This window comes from Mustela lutreola, chromosome 5 (genome assembly GCF_030435805.1).
Source record: "Mustela lutreola isolate mMusLut2 chromosome 5, mMusLut2.pri, whole genome shotgun sequence".
In the NCBI taxonomy this organism is placed as follows: Eukaryota; Metazoa; Chordata; class Mammalia; order Carnivora; family Mustelidae; genus Mustela; species Mustela lutreola.
In genome coordinates, this window is record NC_081294.1 from 84,574,421 (window position 1) to 84,599,361 (window position 24,941).

General features: G+C 41.6%; 1 protein-coding gene across 1 annotated transcript in view; it reads right to left on the reverse strand.

The window, feature by feature from the left end:
• Positions 1–24,595, reverse strand: part of DPYSL3 (dihydropyrimidinase like 3) — a 108,730-nt gene extending 84,135 nt beyond the window's left edge. The window contains exon 1 of the mRNA XM_059174977.1: positions 24,073–24,595. Within this exon, the coding sequence (XP_059030960.1) occupies positions 24,073–24,462 (390 nt within the window). The 5' untranslated portion in view covers positions 24,463–24,595. The remainder of the gene's footprint in view (positions 1–24,072) is intronic.
• Positions 24,596–24,941: the final 346 nt, after the last annotated feature.

Sequence of the window (24,941 nt, forward strand, 5' to 3'; positions counted from 1 at the left end):
CCAAGTCGGGTTCTCTGCTTCCTCCTCTCTTTCTCTCTGCCTGCCTCTCTGCCTACTTGTGATCTCTATCTGTCAAATAAATAAATAAAATCTTTTTAAAAAAATAATAAAAAAATAAAAATAAAAATAAAGACCCTGGGACACCTGGGTGGCTCAGTTGGTTAAGTGTCTGCTTTTAGCTCAAGTCATGAGCCTGGAGTTCTGGGATCCAGCCCTGCATCGGGCTCCTTGCACAGCAAGGAGTCTGCTTCTCCCTCTCCACCCAGCTGCTATTCCCCCTGTTTGTGCTTGCTCTCAAATAAATAAATAAAATCTTTAAAATAAAATAAAATAATAAAAAATAAAAACAGAGATGCTAAGGCCCAGAAGGTGAAGGGATTTGGCTATATTTGCATGGAGAGTAACAGAACCATGTCTCTCCCTCGCTCTCAAGACTTTCAGACAAATATGCTCCCCACCAGGGAGGAGGTGGATTCAGATAAGTATAAGAGCTCTTATATAATGAGATATGAGTCTAAAAGCAGAGAGTACCATGCCAATATCAGGAATCCATGCACTTTAAATTGCCTGGCCAGACACAAGAATTATCTCTCCTAGCAGCTAATTCAACAGTGTTGGAGGTCAGAAAAGCTTTGGCATGACTCCCTGATACACTCTGTGATGAGCTAATTGATGTTCATTCCATTAACCATTTCACTCAAATATTCATTGAGGGTCTATTATCTGCCAGAGACTGTGCTAACCGCCAGGATATAACTGTGAGAAAACAGAGTTTGAATAAGTTACTGAAACTTCCCTATTCATCCACTTATTCATTTGAAAATACATATTAAGCATGACTGTGAGTCAACCCCTGTGTTAGAAACTAAGGGCACTGCCTTCAAAAAGCGCCCAGGTTAGTGGGAGAGGGCAAACAAGAATTTATAGAAGTGTTAAATATCAGATACAAGTTCACTAGGTAGCCCACAAGAGCACCTCACCTGACTTGGGGGGCTCAGGGAGAAGTCCCTGAAAACACTCAAAATGAAGCCAAGATAGGAAGGAAAACAACTGAGAGTAGCCAGTTGTCTCATCTGTAAAATGGGAATCATGGTATCTTGTCCCTCAAAGATGCTGTGAATGTCCAAAGCAACGTTACTCTGAGGGCTCTAGCCTAGCACACAGGGAAGGCATGGCCTTGCACATTACTTCCTGTCTCTATCTTCCGATGCACGTGTGCTGACCGGGACCTTGTACCTGTCTGTGGCTAATGATCAATTAAGTCAAGAGACCACATAGGAAGAAAGCCTTGTCCCTTGCCTCATTAGCACCAGAGTCCCAGCAAGTAAGCAGGCCCAGACCCGGGCCCTGGAAAGGAGCCTGCGCTGCTGGCCATTTCGTTTGGAATTTCATCCTGTCGCAAAGACCGTACCAAACACAATCCTCCTCTGAAAGTAGTTTCCTCCTTCCCCCTCCCCCATGGAGTTTCCCCACCCCCACCCCCCACACCAAGTGATTGATGTCTCACTGAGGGCCTTTTCCCCTTCATAGCCCATCTGGCCTTCCTGCCTCAGCCTGCGGGGAGGGTGTAATCCTGTGTCTGCTGCTTTGCCAACGGTTTCTATGGAAATTATGACAATATTACAGCCATTGTGAAGCCGCACCAGTGCTGACTGAATGAGGAGACTTGATGTGAGAGGGGAAATGTGGAATTAAATCTCAACAAACTAGGCCCTCAGAGACAATGACTTTTGTAACATTCCTATCAACAGTAGCAAACGATAACACACAAATATTGTTCTTGCATGAACAATACGAGGAAGGGTTCTCTCTCCAATCCCTCCTAGGGACAACCCAGAAGATAAAAGTCAGGCCCCCAGCAAGTGCTCCCTGGTGATATCAGGCAGTGAGAACAAGGGAACACTTTGGGGAGGGGTGTGAGAATGGAGGAGCCTAACTTGAGTACCTGAACGCTGCCAACCTCCGCCATGTCATGCCAACCAGGCTGCCACCGCCCAAGATGAGGTTGTTCACCACTCTCCCCCAATTCATCACAAGAACTTTGTCCAGAATTGCTTATTTAGGGGAAAGGAGGGGTCAGCAGCCATTCAGAGTTCCCACATGTGGAGGTGATAAAGAAGAAAGTAGCCACAGAACTCTACACCATGTAGGATCTCTCCCCACCACAGCTCCTTACTTTCACTGGGGCCCGAATTTTCTGTCCATTGTCTTCCATGACAGGTTGAATCTTTCGCTCTTTTATTTTTTTTTCTAAGTCCACAACGTTTCGAGGTTAATGTGAACAGGCTTCCCTTCTCTGTGAGAGAAAATTAATGCTTTTACTCAACTTCCGAAGCAATGCTACGTCATTGCAGAAAGGATGGAAAATGTGGCTGAAGGAATAGAAGAAAACACCAGGTATGATCTCCCTGCTCAGAAATAACACTGCTGCTAAGCTTCTGTTAAACGTCCATGTAATTTTCATTGTGGCTGAGTGTGTAGTGTGGCATTTTAGAAGGGATTTCAGCTCTGCAAGCTGTCCGAGCTCCCATGGATTAGGAGAGCTGTCTACACCTCAGTCTTCCGGCCCAGGGCCTTGGGAAGGAGGAGGGACTAAATAAACCAGGTACATGTTCTCTCACTATTATTCTTCAGCAGCACCCTTTTTCATGGCTCTGTAGTACTCTGCCATTTGAACAGCCCATAAATTATTTGCTTCTTATAAATAACTTCTTATGAATATAACATAAAAAACTTCTTATAAATAACTCCTAGTTTTCCTTTTGTTTCCTATGCATTTTTTAGCAGAGGGGTTCAAGTCACCAAATTTATACCAAATACACTGGGCACGTGGACCGTGGTGGACACTGAGCAAGAGCAGTCAGAGTGAGGGGCACGTCCTGCCCTTAAAGCTGAGCTAGTGGGGAGAGTGGAAGGGGCACCAGGCTGGGAAACAGGACATCTGGGGCTTAGCTCCCCCTCAACCTCCTCAAATGAACTGTGTAACTTGGAAAAATGACCTAATCTGTCTTTTCTTATCTATAAAATGAATGTAATTACAGATCTCCCTTCAAGGGTTTTTGAGAACAGACTAAATTAATACATGTAAAGGGGTTTTAAAAAAATGCCTGGCACAGCAGTATTCACAAGAGCCCAAAGTAGAAACAACTGAAATGTCCGTGAGTTGATGAATGGAAAAACAAAATGTGGTATATAGCATACCTCAAACTAATATAACACTGTATATCAACTATACTTCCAAACTATACTTCCAGAATAATTTTTTTTAAATCTTATTCCACTATGGCAGTGAAACCGTTCTGTATGATACTATAATGGTGGATACATGTTACGCTACTTTTTGTCAAAACCCAAAGAATATGCAAAACCAAGACTGAACCATAATATAAACTGTGGACTTACTAAAAAAATTATCAACACTGGCCCATCAATTGTAACAAAATACCACAGTATTGCAAGCTGTCAATAATAGAGGAAATCGGAGGGTGAGGGTAAGGAAGTATACTGGAAATCTTTGCTTCCTGTTCATTTTCTCTGTAAACTGAAACTGCACAAAAAATAAAGTCCATTAAATTAAAAAAAAAAACTATTCAGAAGGGACTTGGAAAATAAAAAGTGGCATATCCATACAATGGAACATTATCCAGCCATAAAAAAAGAATAAAATATCAATGCACGCTACAACATGATGAACCTTGAAAACATTACACTCAGTGAAAGAAGCCAGACAAAAGAAGGCCACATATTGTATGATTCCACTTATATGGAATGTCCAGAACAGGCAAATCTATAGAGACAGAAAACAGATTAGCGGTTGCCAGGGACTGGAGGGAGGAAGAAATGGGGAGTGACTGCTAACGGGTACAGAGTTTCCTTTTGGGATCATGGAAAAGTTCTGGAACAAGATAGTGGTGATGACTGTAAAACACCGTAAATGGAATTATAGTTTAAAATGGTTAATGTCAACTACACCCGAATGAAAGAAGGTCAACCACCATACCTCAATTTTTAAAAATTAAATTAAAAGTGGTTAAAATGGATGGGGCACCTGGATGGCTCAGTGGGTTAAAGCCTCTGCCTTCGGCTCAGGTCATGATCTCAGGGTCCTGGGATCGAGCCCCGCATCGGGCTCTCTGCTCAGCAGGGAGCCTGCTTCCTCCTCTCTCTCTCTCTCTCTCTCTCTGCCTGACTGCCTCTCTGCCCACTTGTGATCTCTGTCAGTCAAATAAATAAAAATCTGTAAAAATAAATAAATAAATAAACAAAAGTGGTTAAAATGGTAACTTTTGTGTATATTTTACCACAATTTAAAGTAACAATGCCTGGAATACAAAAAGCACTCAAAATTTTTTATTTTTCATCCTTATTCCCATCTTGGGGGTCTCAGTGTTCCTATTTATAAAGTGAAAGGGGAAAATGATCTTTGAAAACTGCTCCTAGCTCTGAGACTACCTTCTAATAGGATGAATCTGCCTTGTGATGGAGAAATCTTTTCAGTGAATATCTATTTCCTTCGTTCTCCCTCCCCTGGCAGGAGGGAGTCCCGAAGCCTTTCTTCTGTGTGTTCATCCTGAAGTTGCCATCACCTCCACGGCAAACTTCTTCGAGCACCTGACAGATTCCTGATCGCTGGTGACCCTGAAAAGGCCAACAATGGACTCTCAGTAAGCACCTGTTGGTGTTTACTGTTGGGTCCATGAATGGATGTAGCAATAGCGAAATGAATGAACATTCAAATGGAGAGCCACCAACTCTCACTGCAAGCCCTGAAGGGAGCCAGTCCCCGCTGAATTCCTGACCGCAAGTCACGTTTCCTGAGCGGTGAGCATACATATTCCAGAAGGCAGTACACACCCTCCCAAGTACACCCTTTCTCTGAAAACTCCTAAGCACACACGTATAAAGATATTATTGCAGCTCTCACAACTCCCCATTTTTAATCTGTTGACATGTCTTGCATGTGAGCAAGCCTAGCATTCTCCCCGTTCACTTAACAATGTCACGTTCTATTAACAACTCCAAGAGAACCTATTTTCTACCACTTCCTCTCCTCTTTGCAGCTCCAAGCTGCTGGCTGCCTTCACACCTCTCCTTTTTCTAGAACAGCATCAAAACTTTACTTTCTGCCTGACCTCCTTCTTCCTAATCGTTCGGACTTCCGGTATTTGTTTCTTTCTCGCTGTCATTTCCAGGTTATCCCCTGCAACCACTCCCTTTCCCCTGTCTTTGTTCTTTATAGAACCTTGCCTCAGTTTCATAAATTTGCATTCTATAAAATATCTTGCAATGTTTTCCTCTTCATTTATTTTTAATTTCCTCCTTCAATCTCAGACATCCTGAAAGAAGGACAGGTGTTTCTGAGCCTTTTAATTGTTTGCTCTAGTTATCATATCTACTTCAAGTTTCTGAATATTTTCATATAGAAAAGTTGCTGAGGGGGGCACCTGGGTGGCTCAGTTGGTTAAGCAACTGCCTTCATCTCAGGTCATGATCCCGGAGTCCCGGGATCAAGTCCCACATCAGGCTCCCAGCTCTAAGGGGAGTCTGCTTCGTCCTCTGAACTCCCCTCTCATGCTTTCTCTCACTGTTTCTCTCTCAAATAAATAAATAAAATATTTTTTAACAAATAAGAAAAGAAAAGAAAAGTTGCTGAGGGGCACCTGGGGGGCTCAGTGGGTTAAGGCTCTGACTCTTTATTTCCACTCAGATCATGGTCTCAGGGTTGTGAGACTGGTGGTGATGGGCTTTGCACTCAGTGTAGAGTCTACCTCAGATTCTCTCTCCGTCTCCCTCTTCCCCTCCCCCCTCTTCTCTAACAAGAAAGAAAAAAAAAAGAAAACAAAACAAAACTTAAGTTGCAGGGTCCTCCTCTGCCACTCCAATGCACATACACACATCATCACACACTCACAAAGAAGCACACATACACACACACATCCCACACACCCCTGAGCCCCTCTTATATTCAAGACCAGGAGCTGGCAAACAATTGTCCTTGGGGCAAATCCAGCCCACCACCTGACTTCTGTAAATAAAGTTTTATTGGCACACAGTCACACCCATTCATTCACATATTGTCTATGAATGGCTTTGTCATACAGACTTTGGTAGTTGTGGTAGACATCTTATAGCCCATAAAGCCTAAGATATTTATTATTGGACCCTTATAGACTCCTGTTGTAGACAATTAAGGGATATCTCATCCTTTATTTACAAACTCTTAGCTGACAGCATGTATTGCCAGATACTGGCTTCCTTTCAAATCCCCAACACCCATTCAAACTCCCTGCTCCCCACTCTATAGCCTCACTAAAACGTTCCCGAAGTGTACCATTAGATGGTTTCCTGACTCTTGCTTGGTGTGAGAAGAAAACTATATCTCTGGAAATGTTTTCCCTACCTACCAATTGAGAGATACTGTTATTCATCAATTGTGGGTTTTTTTCCTTCTCATTTAGCATCCATTTATCCCCCAACTTCTCAATTCAGTGATTTTATTTATTTCTATCCAAGTGATAGGATGTGAAGATGTTAGTAAGAACAAAACAGTCCCTCCGCATCTCACCTCCAATTCAATATAACCACTGCATCTTTTCTTTTGGACATAAGCTACTTCTTGGAAATAAACCAAATAATTCTGTCTTCAGTGGAGTCTGTCTAGAAAAGTGGTGTGTGAGCCCAGGCCTCCTGTAGACCTCGATTTGAGCCTTGTCTGCGACCATTCTTTGAATATGATCTGCCCTTAGCAGATAAAGATGGCTTTAAATCAGGTCAACCTGCTAGCAAGCCACAGCATCCACAAAAAATTGTCATTAGGCACTTGGGGCATATCATGAAACTGCCTGAGCCTCTCCACTTCTTCCTTCTCTTGCTCCTATCTCCTGGCTTCCCTCTAGGCCTCATGGCTTCTAATGTCTTCTGCTGCAGTTACTATGTTCACCTTTTGGACTTGATCAAATTCAGGTTCCTGATTTCGATTCTGCAAGTCCCAACCACTCACTCTCCAAAGTTTCCCTAGTAGACATTTTATATTGGATAATAATACTCTTAATCAAGCCAGTTCTAGCGCTAGACCCCATTCAGTACTAATGCTTAGCTGTCACCGTATAAAAGAACAGCAAAATGGTATATTAAAAAAACAATCAGAGAGTCCTTAGGCTAAATTCTGGGCTTTGTCTATTTCCTGTTGTAGGATTGCAGGAAGTCAAGGCAGCTCTCCAAGATCCGGTTTCTTTTCCAGAATGTGTAGTTATTAATACCTATTTTGTAGAATGACTGTAAGGACTGGAGATAGCAATGCCTTGCAAAAATAAGTACTCTGTAAATGGAGCTAGTCGTTAGAACACACCATGAACCTCTCATCTGCACCCCAAAAGCCAAGGACAAGTAAAATTCCAGTAGATTATGGGGAGAAGTACTTTGGTAAAGAAAGAGAAGACACTTTTCTCTTTCTACATTTTTATCTCCAGCTAAGATTTATAATCGTCTTCTTCCCATGTCTTTTAGTTTGTCCCCACTTGCCTGGCTCTTGTGGTGTCTTAATCCCATCTCTGTTGAGCAATATGGCCCTGGTTGCTCTCCTCCCTCTTATACAAAATTTACACAGAAGTGTTCCCTGGTTTACCCAGAGTTCTGCCCTTGAAGTCCACATGGCAAGCGACCACCTCATGCTCAGTAATCCTCCAGCAGGAAAATGATCACACCACATGCCACCATTTCTAGGAAGTTTTCGCTGACAAATGATAAAGAAATGAACATACACAAAGATTTGGCGAGAAAAAGGTCTATCGCCCTCTTATTTATAATAGCAGAAGAAGAGAAGTAAAAGTGAAACCAAAATTGAAAACTAAAATATCAGGGCACCTGGGTGGCTCAGTGGATTAAGCCTCTGCCTTCAGCTCGGGTCATGATCCCAGGGTCCTCGAATAGAGCCCCATATCGGGCTCTCTGCTCAGCGGGGAGCCTGCTTCCTCCTCTCTCTCTGCCTGCCTCTCTGCCTACTTGTAATCTCTGTCTGTCAAATAAATAAATAAAATCTTAAAAAAAAAAAAAAAAAGAAAGAAAAGAAAACTAAAATATCCACGTCTGGGACGCCTGGGTGGCTCAGTTGGTTAAGCAGCTGCCTTTGGCTCAGGTCATGATCCCAGCGTCCTGGGATCAAGTCCCACGTCGGGCTCCTTGCTCGGCAGGGAGCCTGTTTCTCCCTCTGTCTCTGCCTGCCACTCTGTCTGCCTGTGCTCGCTCTCGCTCCCTCTCTCTCTCTGACAAATAAATAAAATCTTTAAAAAAAAAAAAAAAGATTCTCTTAAAATATCCACGTCCAATTAAAAGAAACTAGTAATTCAGGATTTCTGGCTGGTAGAGTGTGCAGCTCTTGATCTCAGGGTTTTGGGTTCGAGACCCATGTTAGGTGTAAAAATTACTTAAAAAAATAAAAATTTTTAAAAAGGAAATTAGTGATTAAATATGTGATACCACACAACAGAGTACTACATAGCCATTGTAAATTATATTTTGGAAAATCTTTGATGCTTTGTAAAGATGCCAAAAAAGTTAAAAAAAAAAATAAGTTTAGTGTTTTCAGTTCAGAATGAGAGAAGCTAAGAAGTTGCCACTCCATTCTAACAACAAGTAAAAAGCTGAGCAAAACTGACAAATCAGCAATTCCCCTTAAATTCAGCAAGAAGGTAAAATTACATGGAAAACCACTGTCCTCAGAACTGGAGAGACAGAGAGGCAAATATAGTAATAACTTACCTGAGATTTAGTCCACAAGCAAACAATTCCACAGAAGCCAGTGCCAGGGTAGGAAAACCTGAACTGTGATGGAAGAATGGATGGAGGCTCAGTGTGGACAATCTCAAAAGAGTTCAAAACTCCAGGGAGACCCAGTTATGGGAGGCCTTCCCAGTTTTATGACTGTTACTTCCAAGAGCTCCCTGAGGTCCTCAGAGTGACTACAAGAGAAAGATCCCCTCCCACTTCTGGAATGAGAGGGGTGAAGGAACTATTTTTTAAATAAACCAGAATATTCCTTTGTTCTTAACAAGGCCTGACTCTAGGAAAATCTATTTTACCAGAGCCTAATTTGCTATCAGAGTTTAATACGCTACCTGAGGGAAAGGGGAAAATACTCAACACCACATCTCTGGCCTTCCACATGAGAGAAGGAAAATATCTAACTCCAGCTCCATTAATCCTTCCAAATAGGGGAAAGGAAATACACATCTCCATTCCCATCCAGTCATCTTTTCCCATCTAAGGGGTGGCAGAAGAAATGAGAAGCAAGATGAAGCTCACAGTCCAAGGGCATAGGCACGCCAAAAGACTGAGATCTAACCATAAGACTACAGAGTGCTTCCCCTCTGATCCACACTTTACCACTACATTAGTAAAGATTTATTTACTGGAGTTACTGTTACCCATTTCATTGTATCCACCTTTCAAGAAAATATGACAGTGGATACTAAAAGGGGAAAAACACAGGTTTAAGAGAACAAACAAACATCAAAACCAGAATCAGATATGGCAAGAATGTTGGAATTACCAGAGGAGGGATTTAGAAAAAAATTGATTAATTTGCTTCAATAGAAAAAGGACATGATACTCAAGAATAGATAGATAATGGGGTGCCTGGGTGACTGAGTGGGTTAAAGCCTCTGCCTTCAGCTCAGGTCGTGATCCCAGGGTCCTGAGATCAAGCCCCACATGGGGCGGGGGGGGGGGGGGTGTCTCTGCTCAGCAGGGATCCTGCTTCCCCTTCTTTCTCTTCCTGCCTCTCTGCCTACTTGTGATCTCTGTCTGTCAAATAAATAAATAAAATCTTAAAAAAAAAAAAGACAATATAAGCAGAGAGATGGGAATTCTAACAAAGAATAGAAAAAAATAGAAATCAAAAACATTGTAATAGAAATGAAAAATGCCTTTGATGGGCTCATTAGACACAGCTGAAGAAGGAATCTCTGAATTAGAAGATATAATAGAAACATCTGAAATTGAGCAAAAAAGAAAAAAAGACAGAAAAAAAATGGAACACAATACCAAAGAACTGCAGGACAACTACAAAAAGTGTAACATATATACTAGTAATATCAGAAGGAGAAAAGAAAAGAGAAGCAATATTCAAAGCAATAATGACTGAGAATTTCCCCTAAATTAATGTCAACAACATATCACAGAAGCTCAAGGAATGTCAAGCTCAAGGAACATCAAGTACACTCCTGAAAAAAAACTATAGCTGACTTACCCTATTCATATTTCAGATAATCAGAGATAAAGACAGAATCTTGAGAGATGACAAAAGGAAAAAAAATAAACACCTTACCTATAATAAGGCAAAGATAAAAGTTACTCTGATTTCTTCTCAGAATCCATACAAGCAAGAGAAGAGTAGACTAAAATATTTAAAGTGTTCAGAGGGGAAAAAAAAAAACCTACAATTCTGATCTTGCAAAATATCTTTCAAAAGTGAAAGAGAACACATGAAAAGACACTCAACATCACTAATCATCCAGGAAATGCAAATCAAAACCACAGTGAGACATCACTTATACCTGTCAGGATGGCTAGAATTGAAAAGAAAGAACAAGTGGGGTGCCTGGGTGGCCCAGTCAGATCAGTGTATGCCTTCTGCTCAGGTCATGATCCTGGGGTCCTGGGATCGAGTCCCACTTGGGCTCCTTGCTCAGCAGGGAGCCTGTTTTTCCCTCTGCCTGCCTCTCTCTCTCTCTCTCTCTCTGACAAATAAATAAATAAAAATTAAAAAAAAAAAAAAAAGAACAAGCATTGGTGAGGATATGAAAAAAAAAAAAAGAATCTTCATACACTGTTGGTGGGAATGTAAATTGGTGCTGCCACTGACAATGGCTGGAAAAACGTGCTGGAAGATAACATAGAAGTTCCTCAAAAATTAAAGATAGAAATGCCAGATGATCCAGTAATTCCACTCCTGCATATTTATCCAAAGAAAACAAGAACACTAATTTGAAAAAATACATGCACCCCTATGTTTATTGCAGCGCTCTAATTTACAATAGCCAAGATATGGAAACAACCCCTGTCCATCCATAGGCAAATGAATAAAGATGTGATAAATATACAGAATATTATTTAGCCACAAAAAAGGATGAGATCTTTCCATTTGCATTAACATGGATGGCCCTAGAAGATATAATGAATGCTAAGTGAAATAAGTCAGAAAGAGAAAAACAAATGCCATATGATTTCACTCACATGTGGAATCTCAAAAACAAACAAACACACAAACTGAAAGCAGAGAAATATCCATAAACACAGAGAAAAAAATGGACGGTTGCCAGAGAAGAAGAGGGTCAGAGAAGGGGCAAAATGGAGGAGGGGGAGTGGAAGATTCAGGCTTCCAGTTATGGAATGAATAAATCATGGGAATGAAAGGCACAGCACAGAGAATATAGTCAGTGGTATTGTAACAGTGCTGCATACTGACACATGGGAGCTATACTTCCGGTGAGCACAGCATAACATATGGTCTTATGGAATCCCTTTGTTGTACCCTTGAAACTGATGCAACATTGTATGTCAAATGTAATTTTTAAAAAGGGAAGGAGAAATAAAGACTTTCTCAGACAAATAAAACTTGAGGGAATTTGTTGGCAGTACATCTGCCTTCCAAGAAATATTAAAAGAAGTTCTTCAGAGAGAAGAAAAAATGAATCAGAGGCTTGAATCTATATTAAAAAAAAAGAAAGAAAGAAAGAAAAGAAAAGAAAAAGCACTGGAGAAGTGAAAAGTAAAGATAATATAAAAACTTCAATTTTTCTTATTCTTAATTGATCTAACATGTAACAGTTTGTTCCAAATAATAGCAATACTGCATTCAGTTATATATGTTTATACACGCTTATGTATAAGTGAATAACAACAATAGGACAAGAGACAGGGCAGGGAAGAATTGGGAATATTTTGTTATTATACAGCACTTGTACTTGAATTAGTCATCAGTGCATATTGTGAACTCTAGGACAACCACTAGTAAAAGTAAAAAAGTATAACTGATATGCTAAAAAAGGAGGAAATAAAGAATCATATAAAATGCTCATTTAGGGGCGCCTGGGTGGCTCAGTGGGTTAAGCCGCTGCCTTCGGCTCAGGTCATGATCTCAGGGTCCTGGGATCGAGTCCCGCATCGGGCTCTCTGCTTAGCAGGGAGCCTGCTTCCCTCTCTCTCTCTCTGCCTGCCTCTCCATCTACTTGTGATTTCTCTCTGTCAAATAAATAAATAAAATCTTTAAAAAAAAAAAAAAAAAAAAAATAAAATAAAATAAAATGCTCATTTAAAACCACAAAGCGCAGGAAAAGAATGGAGGACCAAAAAAGAGCAAGGGAAAGGAACAAGTAGAAAATCCAAGCAAATACAGTAAATACAATTCCACAGTATCAATACTCACTTTGAACGTCAACAGTCTACATGCACAAATTAGAATACAGAGATTGTCAGAGTGAAACAAAAACACAACCCCATGAGGTACCTGGGTGGTTCAGTCGGTTAGGTATCAGACTCTTGGTTTCAGCTCAGGTCATGATCTCAGAGCCCTGGGACTGAGCCCTAGTAGGGCTCCCTGCTCAATGGGGAGTCTGCTTCTCCCTCTGCCCCTCCCCACCACTCATGATCTCTTCCTCAAATAAATAAATAAAATGTTATGTAGGTAGATAGATAGATAGATAGATAGGTAAAATACAAGAACACACATGAGCCAAAAGTAAATGGGTAGAGGAAAAACATACTATGCTAACACTAATCAAAAGAAAGCAGGAAGAGCTATATTAATTTCTGATAGAGCAGACTTCAAAGTAGAAAAGCTATCAGGTATAATTATAAAGGGTAAGCTCTCCAAGAGGACATAATAATTCTTAACATGTATATGCTTACAAAAGGGGTATCAAAGTATATGAGGAAGAACTAATGGAACTGCAAGGACAAACAGATGACTCCACTAGCATACTTGGAGACTTTAACACCTTTCTCTATGGAAAACGGGACAGATCCAACAGACAGAAAATCAATAAAGGCATAGTTGAACTCAACAGCACTATCAATTAGCTAGATATAATTGATACCTGCAGACTACCTCATCTAACAATAAAAGAACACACGTTCTTCTCAAGCTCACATAGTACATTCACCAGGATAGACCACAATCTGAGCTATAAAACACACTATAAAAGTTATAAAAGAAGAGAAATCATATAATGTCTGTTCTCATACCACAGCAGAATTAAACCAAAAAACAGTAACAAAAAGATCACAGGAAAATCACAAAATACTTCATTAAACAACACCTTTCAAATAACACATGGGTCATTAAAGAAATCTCAAAAGAAATGTTGAAATATTTTTGAGCTAAATTAAAGTGAAATATAGTGTAACAAAATTTGTAGGATGCAATTAAAGCAGTGGTTAGAAGAAAATTTATAACATTAAATGAATATATTTTTTAAAATACTTAAAATCAATAATCTAAGCTTCCATCTTAGGAAACTAGAAAAAGAAGACAAAGTAAATCCAAAGTTAGGAGAAGAGAAAGAGTAAAAATTAGAACATAAATCAATAAAACTAAAAACAAGAAATCAATAAAGGAAATTAAACCAAAACTGCTTCTTTAAAAAGATCAATAAAACTGATAAGCATCTAGCCAGAATAACTAAGAAAAAAAGAGAAGGCCCAAACTATAAGAAATGAAAGTGGGGCCATTACTGCAAATCCCACTGACATTAGAAGGATAACAAAGAATATTATGAAAAACTCTATGCCCACAAATTTGATAATCTAAACAAAATGAACTATTTCCTTGAAAGATACAATCTAGTAAAACTCACACAAGGAGAAATAAACAATATGAATAGGTCTATATCTATTTTTTAAAATTGAAACAATAATTTAAAACCTTCCTAAACAGCACTCGACCCAGATGGTTCACTAGTGAACTCTACCAAACTTTGGGAAAATAAATTAAGCCAACTCTCTATAATCTCTTCCAGAAGACAGAAGCAAAGGGAATACTTAATTCATCCTAGAAAGATACCATTACTTTAATACAAAAACCAGACAGACATTACAAGAAAAGGAGACCAATATCTCTCATGAACACAGATGTAAAATTTCTTAACAAAATATTAGCAAATCAAATTCAATAATGTATATAAAGAACTATACACCATGACCAAGTGGGATTTATCCAAGGTATGCAAGGCTGGTTCAATACTGGAAAATTCATGTAACCTATCACATCAAGAAGCTAAAGAAAAATACCATGAACAAAATCAACAGATGCAGAAGAAGAATTTGACAAAATTTGGCACCAATGCATGACAAAAATTCTTAGCAAACCAGTCACAGATGAGGACATCCTCAACACCAATTAAAATCCTATAGCTAGAGGTACCTAAGTGGCACAATCAGTTAAGCCTCAAACTTCTGGTTTCAGCTCAGGTCATGATCTCAAGGTCATGGAATCAAGCCCCATGTAGGGCTCCATGCCCTACATGCCCTCTCTTTAAAATATATAAATAAATCTTAAACAACAACAACAAAACCTATAACTAATATCATAGTTGATGATAAACTTGAAAGAACTGACATCACTCAACTTTAAGACTTGCTCTGAAGCTACATTAAACAAGACAATGTGGTATTAGGCGTGCCTGGCCAGTTCAGTCAGAAGAGTCTGTAACTCAGGGCACCTGGGTAGCTTCATCCCTTAAGGATCTGACTCTTGATTTCGGCTCAGATCATGATCTCAGGGTGGTAAGAGAAGGACCCAGGTCCTGTTTCATGTTCAGCACAAATCAGCTCAAGATTCTCTCCCTCTCCCCGTCCCCACTCCTGTGCACGCTAAATAAATAAATAAATAAAATATTTTTTAAAAAGAAAAGAAAAGCACAAGACTCTTGATCTTGGGGTCGTGACTTTGAGCCCTACATTGGACAGGGAGCCCATTTAAATAACAAAATTAAAAATAAACAATTTGGTACTGGCAAAAGAATGCACACATAGATTATTGAATCAGAATAGAGAAGCTAGAAATAGAGTCATATAAATAAAGTCAACTGATCTTTGACAATGGAGCAAAAGCAACAGAATGGAGCAAAGGTAGTCTTTTTCAACAAATAGTGCTGGACTTTAAATCCTTCCAAAAATTAACTCAAAATGGATCACACACCCAAATATAAAATGCAAAACTATAAACACTCCTAGAGGATAAAGTAGAAGAAAACGCAGATGACCTTGGTATGGCAATGACTTACAACACCAAAGGCATAACCCATGAAAGAAATAATGAATAAGCTGAACTTCATTCAAATTAAAAGCCTCTGTTCTACAAAAATCAATGTCAATAGAATGAGAAAACAAGCCATAGACCGGGAGAAAATATTTGTAAGAGACACACCTGGTAGAGGATTGTTATCCAAAATATATACAAAAAACTCTTAAAACTTAACAGTAAGAAAATGAATGACCCTATTAAAAAATGGGCCAAAGACCTAAACAGACACCTCACCAGAGAAGATACACAGAGGGCAAGTAAGAGTATGAAAAGATGCTCCACATCATAATGTCATCAAATAATTGCAAACTGAAGCATCAGTGAGAAACCACTGCACAACTACTGCCACGGCCAAAACCCAAAACAGTGATAACACCAAATGCTGACAAGGATGTGGCACTGAAGAAACTCTCATGTAATGCTGGAAGGAATGAATGCAAAATGGTATGGCCACTTTGGAAGATAGTTTGGAGAGTTCTTATAAAAGTAAATATTCTCAAAAAAAAAAAAAAAAAGAAAGAAAGAAAGAAAGAAAAAAGAAAAAAAAGAAACCTAAAAAAAAGCAACTAAATGTTCTCTTACCGTACCACCCAACAACTGCACTCCTTGGTATTTATATGAGCGAACTAAAAATTTATGTCCACATAAAAAGCTGCACACAAATGTTTATAGAAGCCTTAGTCAGAACTGCCAAAACTCAGAAGCAAACAGAACAGATGCCAGTAGGTGAATGGATTTAAAAATTGTACATCCAGAAAATGGACTATTATTCAGTGCTAAAAAGAAATGCGCTATCCAGCCATGAAAAGACATGGAGGGACATTGAGAGCACGTCACTAAGTAAAAGAAGCCAATGTGAATAAAGCTGCATACTGTATGATTTCAAATCTATGACACCCTAGAAAAGGCAAAACTGTGAGGACAAGAGAAAGACTGGCTGCCAGGGGTTAGAAGGAAGGGAGGAATGAACAGGTGCAGCACGAAGGACTCTCAGGAGAATGAAAATCCTGTGTGTGATACTGTGATGGTGAGTGGTGTCCTTACGCATTTTTCAAATTCCACAGAAGGAACAACACCAAGAGTGAGCCCTCATGTAAACTACGACGTGTTTACATGACAAAGATATGTCAGTGAGGATTCCTCAAGTGTGACAAATGTGACACTCCGGTGGAAGACACGGATAAGGAAGATACTTCGCCAAGTGTGGGGGCAAGAGAAATAAGGGAAAGCTTCGTACTTTCCACTCGTTTCTCCTCTGAACCTGTAAAGCTCTCAGAAATAAAGCTGATAAAAATGTATTAAAGTGGTAAAAAATAGGGGCGCCTGGGTGGCTCAGTGAGTTAAAGCCTCTGCCTTCAGCTCAGGTCATGATCCCGGGGTCCTGGGATCGAGCCCCAAATCGGGTTGTCTGCTCAGCACCGAGTCTGCTTCTCCCTGTCCCCTCTCTCTGCCTGCTTCTCTGCCTACTTGTGATCTCTCTCTGTCAAATAAATAAATAAAATCTTTAAAATGATCTCTGCCTGCCAAAAAATAAATAAAATCTTTTTAAAAAATTAGTTTTTCATTGCGCACTTACATAGCTGGTGCTTAATAAGTGTTTTTTGAATAAACAAGTAGAGAAAAAATGGGGGTTAAAGGGAGATCCAGGGACTCATCATATTTTTGGTGACCCTTGCTATCTACACACTGGCCCAATACCACGTACAAAAAGAGTATACTGAACACTCCCTAACATCTCGTCTCTAGCCTTAGAGCAAGCCTCCAACAGTTGTGAATTCTTAGAAACTGGTTCATAAAAGAGCATATACCAAGGTGCCTGGATGGCTCAGTTACTTTTTCCGACCCTTGATTTTGGCTCTGGTCACAATCCTGGGGTTGTGAGATCAAGCCCTCCATCAGGCTCTGCACTCAGCAGGAAGTCTGCTTGGGATTCTCTCTCTCTCTTTCCCTCTGCCCCTTTTCCCCCACTCCTCCATCTCTCACAAATATATTATTTTTTTTAAAAAAGCATGTATCACTGAAGAACTCAAACTGACAATGAACTCCTTTATGATTATAATATTAGAACCACTGACTCTTAATGGCTTTGAGCTAAAGATCAGAGATTCACAAGCACTAACCCAACTGGGTGGGTAAGACAAGCCACTCAAGTACAAGGATCTATATGTGTCTATATAATATTTTACTTTGTATTTGTCTCTTTAGTGCACAATGGTCACAAGATATGAATACAGTTGACTGTTGAACAACACAGTCTTGAACTGCACTGCTCCATTTACATGCAGATTTTTTTTTCAATAAATACAGTGCAGTACTGTACATATATTTTCTCTTCCTTACATTTTCTTTTATTTATTTATTATTTATTTGACAGAAAGAGAGAGAAATCACAAGTAGGGAGAGAGGCAGGCAGAGAGGGTAGTGGGGAAGCAGGCTCCCTGCCCAGCAAAGAGCCCCATACGGGGCTCGATCCCAGGACCGGGGATCATGACCTGAGCCAAAGGCAGAGGCTTGAACCCACTGAGCCACACAGGTGCCCCTTCCTTACAATTTTCTTAATAACATTTTCCTTTTCTCTAGTTTACCGTATTGCAAGAATGCAGTACATAATACATGTAATGTAGAAAATACATGTAGAATGACTGTTAATGTTATCTGTAAGGCTTCTGGTCAACAGTAGGCTATGAGTAGTTAAGGTTCTGGGGACTCAAAGGTATACCTGGTTTTCTGACTGCATGGGGGTTGGCACCCTCACTCCTGCATTTTTCAAGGGTCAACTGTACATAAGTTATGCATGTAATTTATACACATGCCCATGTGTGTATATATACATAGAGAGAGACCATGTTCAAAAAACTTTTACATAGAGGTGCACAATCAAAAGTTTATAGACCATGGCTGTGGCGACCATCTGATCTACCCCATTCATTTTAGGAAGAAGGAAGCCAAGGCTGAGAAAGAAAGGAGGTAATTTGCCCAAGTTGGACAGCTGGTGAAAGGCTGGGTCTCCAAGCTGAGGCTGCTAATGCTTTACCCCGTTGCTTTAGTTTTTGTTTGCTGCTTTGTTTATTGTTTGTTTGCCTCACGTCATTGTTTCCTGAGGGAGTAGAACTGTTTTTTGAATGTCACGTAAGTCCAGGTAGAGAGTACTGGGAAGTCTTAACATGATATTTTCCTAGAAGTTTAAGTTTTTAAAAAGTGCTTACACACCTTAATGGACTTCTGCCTCTTGCCAAAAATGGAGGTCTGAGCTGCCAGCCACAACCTGCATTCCCCACAACCAGACCGCCTATTCCTAGTAAGCTCTCTCCCGTGCCTCACAGGAACATTCTCTGTAGGAATAACGCCCAGTGGAAATTAATCAGCAAGAGAATCACTGACAGAAAAGCCTTCCCGACAGTCCCCTGGCAATTTTAAACATTACTTACAAGAGCCTGTCAGCAAAACCCTGTCTCCATGGACCATTACTTTGAGGGAACGCTGCCAATCGCAGCATTACTTGGAAGGCACTTTTTTTTTATGTTCCTCAAATGCCTACTGTCAAACTAAACCAAAGTTCTGCAAGGTTTCAAACACTTCCAAGTTTGGGCAAATAAATATAGTCCCAGATTCGAGTGTGACCTGGGGGCCAGGTAAGCAAGAGCCTTTTTTCCCAGCCTAAGGGCAAATTTTCCTTGGTCAGAGCAGCTTTGTAAAATTCACATGCACTCCAGGACCAGAAAAGCACAGGACAAGTGATAAAAAGGTAAGCACCACAGCTCACTTGTTTCAAATGCTCTCCTCCTACAGCCAGAACCCCTACTGGCTTCACAAAGGAAACATCTTGCACAAAAGTGGCCCACGTGGGAAGCAGAGAACTCGAAGAGACCCGTGACTCCTGAAAGGGCGTTATCAATAGACCCATGTAATCATAATGTCATTACTTTGTTTTCACTGGATGACAGAGTCTTCGCAGTATCATTTGCTCTTGGCAGACCATATATCATAATTCTCCTCCCGTAAGTAATTTCTTCGCTGCAGGAAAACCTCTGGAAACCATCTTAAGAAATGGTGAAAAATATTTCCTTTCCATTTAAAATTGCTTTTTTATGTACTTATTGTCAAAAGTTATAAACAAAAAGTTGTATGAGCCAAACATGGAAGATTTGGGCAGTATAAATGTCTATCATAAGAAAAATCTAGCTGCATTATTTAACAGGGTGTTTACAGGTGGGTCCAGAATCACAATTTAACACCCAAGTCATACTTCAAACTTGGCACTTGGCAAGTCAAAGTGTAACTCAGAGACTGTTTTGTTTTTTTTTACTTTTATTCTCCCACACAGTTTTGTTATGAAGCTTCTTCATAATTTATCCATTTATTAACTAAACTCATTTCCTTCAGGTAGGAGTTAATATGTAGATATGCTCTTGAAAGGGTATTATGAGTTCACTGAGACATGTTTTTAAAATCTGTCTTACTAACTTTATATTCAGGGGTGCCTGGGTGGCTCAGTCATTAAGCATCTACCTTTGGTTCAAGTCACGATCCCAGGGTCCTAGGATCAAGCCCCATATCAGGCTCCCTGCTCAGTGGGAGCCTGCATCTCCCTCTCCAGCTTCCCTGTGCTTTTGTTCCCTCTTTCACTCTCTCTCTCTCTCTCGGTCATAAATAAATTTTAAAAATTTTTAAAAACAAAAACTTTGCATTCAACTTGGGGAAAAAAGTATCTTGCAGCAACTGTTTTCATAGACTGAGCAAGTGTTCTAGTATCCTGAATAAGGGGTTGGCAGCAAGATGGAGGAATTTTCTAGAGGTGTGGTGGAAAGCTCTGAACTTGCCCTGCATGCGAGTAACATGTACTCAGAACTCAGAAAAAGGGAGGCTGGACTCAGAAAAATCAGTTTGAATTCTGGCTCCCCACTTATTATCAGCGTGATTTGGGGCTAAACACTTAGTATCTAGGAGTTTCAATTTCCCTATCTGTACAACCATGTTCTATGATAATATCTATGTCTATATAGGTAGATATCAGGTACACATAAAGTGCTCAAAAAGAGTATTTATTATCCAATCTGCAGATGGTCCAAAGCTGGGGAGAGGGATGCTATGTCATAGAATTAAGGTTCAAAATTATCAGGACAGAAAGATGTGCTAAGATGGTGATAAGTATTATAAAAGGAATAAAAATAAAATCCCATAGGTTAAAGGTTTTTGGTTTGTTTGTTTGGTTTCTGGTTTTAAGTTCAGTTGTACAAAATGGAGACATCCTGACTTAACAGCAACTGATGTGAAAAACTTTCTGAACACTTGAATGACAGAGAACGGACTACGGAGACAATAGCAGCACATGGATACTGAGTTATTAGGTGTAATCTCGTACTACAGAAGCATATGTTGTCTATAAATCAAAGAAATGAACTAACCTAATACATTTTGTCATGGCCATATGCCATCTGGAACACTAGGTTCAGTTCAAAATATTTTTGAAAGAATATTTATAAAATATATTATAACCTTAAAAGTAAATTGGAAGGGTGAAAGGCTTACATTACAGGAAGGCTAAAGAAGCTAGAAATATTAAAGCTAAAAAAGACAATTTTAAAGAGAATGTGATAATTGCCCTCAAACATATACAGGGCAGTAAAAAAAATCGAAGAGTAAGATTAATTAATTTGTATCGAGTACTGGGGCGCCTGGGTGGCTCAGTGGGTAAAGCCGCTGCCTTCGGCTCAGGTCATGATCTCAGGGTCCTGGGATCGAGTCCCGCATCGGGCTCTCTGCTCAGCAGGGAGCCTGCTTCCTTCTCTCTCTCTCTGCCTGCCTCTCAGTGTACTTGTAATTTCTCTCTGTCAAATAAATAAATAAAATCTTTAAAAAAAAAAATTTGTATCGAGTACTTACTATGTGCAAAGTTGTCACTGTTATCCACCTTTGCGGGTGAGAACGCCTGGGCACAGTGGCCGAATTATATACTCAGCCTCCCGTAATTTGAGTGGGTGGAGCCAGGTCCCATCCCAATAGTCCCGCTCCAAACCCAGGAAGGATATTAAAACTATATTCCAAATATTTCTAACCTCTGTCTTAGAGGATTAGACACGGATTGATGAGTTGCTCGGGCCAGGAAAATGTGAACCTAAGTCATCTTTGCGACTTCAGCATGGAAGTTCAAGAGTCTGTGAGCAGCTCACCCTATGTTCTTGCCAACATGGGTACGTCAAGCTGAAACTTCCATTAGGCTATCAGTCTAGCTCCCTACGGGGGAAATGATGAGCAGACCTGCCCTGCTGACCCTTGCTGATCAGTAGCAGGAGCAAGAAATAAACTGTTGTTTGCTTCAGCCACTGAAATGTGGGGACTGCTTGTTACTGGGGCAATACCCAGCCTTTTCTGACAGCTAAACAAACCCACAAGCTTCAAGTCATTAAAGTATTTCAGAATTTAAAAAAAAACAAAAAACCAAAACTTTATTTTTGTATTTTAAAAGGTCAAAACTAAGAATAGCTTATAGAAACTACAAGGAGGCAGATCTGGGCTTAATTTAAAATTTTTAAAGTGAAATTTTCCAAAAGTTGTTTCACTTTCCCTGAAAGTGTGGTATTTAAATAGAGGCCAGAAGGGACACCTGGCTGACTCAGCCAGCAGAGCATGCGATCCTCAATCTCAGGGTCGTCAGTTCAAGCCCCATGATGGGCCCAGAGTTTACTTTAAGAAATTAGAAAATTTTAAAAAATATATAAAAAATAAAATAAGTAGAGGCCAGATGATCGCTGTGCAACTATGTAGCAAAAAATATGTCTTAATTAAGGAGGTTTAATGTAACAAACCTTTATGGAGCACCTCCAGTGTGCCAGGCCTTTTAGCCACGGTGATAAATCCAAACACACAATCCCTCTCTTCAAGGAAATAGCCATCAAGTACAGAAGTAGATAAGGTCTGCTGACTCTTTCAGCAGTGTGATTCAACCAAATTAGAGATAATAACATGGCCTGCATGACGCGGACAGCAAGCCTGAACTTAGAAATAACCACGTAGCACAAGAAATCCTGTTGATGCTTAAGTTGTATTATTATTTTTCAGTTAGGAGCCGAAAGTATAGGGTTTGCAAAAGGAAGGAAAACGAGAGAATTTCTGGGTTTACAGGAAGAACATTTTCCCTTTCTCTAGTTACCATTCTTAAATCTTGCAAACCAGGCATATTATCTGGCTTACATCAGGGTGTTCCAGCAAAGGGAACAGCACTGACTCACAGCAATTGTTACCAACCTTTTCCATCACTTCTCCCACCCCATAGAGTCAGGACAGGAACATTACAATCCTATCAGCTCAGACCTAAAAAGAGGCAATAATCTTCCTGTAACACCATTCTTAAGTTTAGATATCAGACACAGCTTTTCCAAAATATCAGAAGTTTTTCCTAAAAGGATGACATGAGCAGGGCCTAGGGGAATGCCATATTCTAAGGACGATATGAAAATCACAGACTAAATGAGTAATTGCAAGGGACATGGACATTGTTTCCCAATGGCACCCTTACAAAGCATGAAGTTCAGTGCTTTCTTTCCCTGGTGGTATCAATAATTAAAGTTTTGTTTGTTTTTTCAAACTTCCAAAAATCAAGCAGTGCAGAGATAAAGCTTTCCTTTGATTGGCTCGCTGGATTTGAATGGAAAAACATCTAGAACTTGGGTAAGCATTAATTGTAATTGCTCTGGGGCACACATTTCCATTTCGGGTTATTATTCGTATCAGTTTTTACACAATAATATATGTGGATGGATTTTGCAGCCATTATCTACACAAGAGTGACCTATCTGACTACTATTGTTTCCCAACTCAACGGCATCAGTTTGAACTTTGAATACTCTGGCTCTGCCCAGCCCTTGAATGTTCTGAACTATGGTTCTGATTTTCTATGACATAAACAAATAGATGAAAGCAAGTTGGATTTCAGCGCCATACCTCCAGTCAGTTCAGTGTGGCATGAGTTTCTCAAAAATCCACATACAGAAGAAATTGGCTTTGGCACATGTAGGAGCCGCAGAGAATTTGCAGCTTGTGCGTGTTTAAAGCGCACCCTTAAAACTCTGGCCTGTTTTCAAAAATAAGTGATATTCTTCCAGAGACAGCTGGATCCCTGTGGTACCCAGTCTTGCAACAAACTACGTACGTGCATAAACGTACACTCTACAAACACAGATGGGAAATGTCGATCTAAGACAGAAGAAAGGCACTCAGATTAGGGTGTTTAGTCTAGTGGCTCCCCACCCAAAAGTTTCAGGGACAGAGCTGATGTCTGAAGAGGGAGAGGGGAGACCGCCCATCCTGTACGTTCATCCGGGGACTATAGAGATGACCCCATTTTCCCAGCGCCAGTTTGCCCTCTGCCCTGCTGACCCGAGTTGAGATTTAATCGAGGGCCAGAGTGGGGCCAAGACAATCGTGCTGGTGGTTACTCAGACGGAGAGAAGGGCTAGAAATCACTAAGCCTCCGCGGCTGGCGGCGCGGACACACCCACCCAGACCCGCTGGCCCGGGGGTGCGGCAAGGAGGCGGCGGGGACCCGCGCACCCCGGTCCCGCGCGCACGAAGATGCTGCCACGGGGGACCCGCGCGAATCCGGGTCCAGGCTGAGAGGTCGCGCGGTAGCTCAGCAGAGGATGCCCTTTTCCTCCTCCTCCCTGTCCCCGGTCCTCAAGCGAAGTAAGCCGGAGAAAGTTGTGCCCGGGTCGGGGCGCCCCGGGTCACCAAGGGAACGAGGGCTGGAGAAGAAGAGCCCCGGACCCCCCTACCTTGTCCTTGGGGCCGAGGTTCTGCAAAACCTCCTTGCCCGTGGCGCTCCGGATCTCCACCCCGGCGGGCGCGGGCGAGGCAGGCGAGGCGGGCGCGGGCTCCCTGCCCTCCTCCCGGCCTTGGCCCCGGCGCGGGCTGTCCCCCTCGACCCCCGGCCGGCTCCCCGAGCCGCGGACGCTGCCCTGGTTGCTCCGGGGAGTCTTCGCGCCCCGCTGCCCCACGCTCAGGGCATCGAAATCCAGCGTCTTGCTCTCGAAGGCGCCCTCCACGTTGCAGAACATGCCGCCGTACTTCTGCCGCGGGACCTGGTCCGTAGTGCCCGGCCTGGCCAGGTACACGGGCAGATCGTCCTCGTGGGAGCTGTCCCAGCCCCTCCGGCCCGAGGCCATGGTTCCAGCGCACAGCGGCCCGCGGCTTTGCTCCCCCAGAGGCGGAAAGGGCAGCCGCCGGCAGCGTGCGCCGAGCCACAGTGACTGGGGCGGGAGGAGGCGCCTGAGCGTTCGCGCCAGAGGCGGCAGTGCAGCTCCGGTTCCTGCCAGTCCCCAGCCAGCCAGCGAGCGCGCGGCGCAGGGGCCGGGGCAGCGGCGCGCTCCGCCACTGGACCTGTCGCCCGCCCGCCGCCCCTCGGCGCGCACCCGACCCCAACGCGGCCTCACAGGGTCGCGCGGCCCGGCTGCCCTTCGAAAGTAGAAATCCCAACTTGCCGCGCGCGCGCACACACACACACGCATGCACACTTCCCGCTCGCCCAACAACCCCCAGATTCACACTCAAGAACTTGCCTCACTCACACGTGCACACACACCATGTTTTACCCACATTGATTTCCGAGTTTGCTTCCCGAAGACAAATCTTTCTGCCCGGCTCT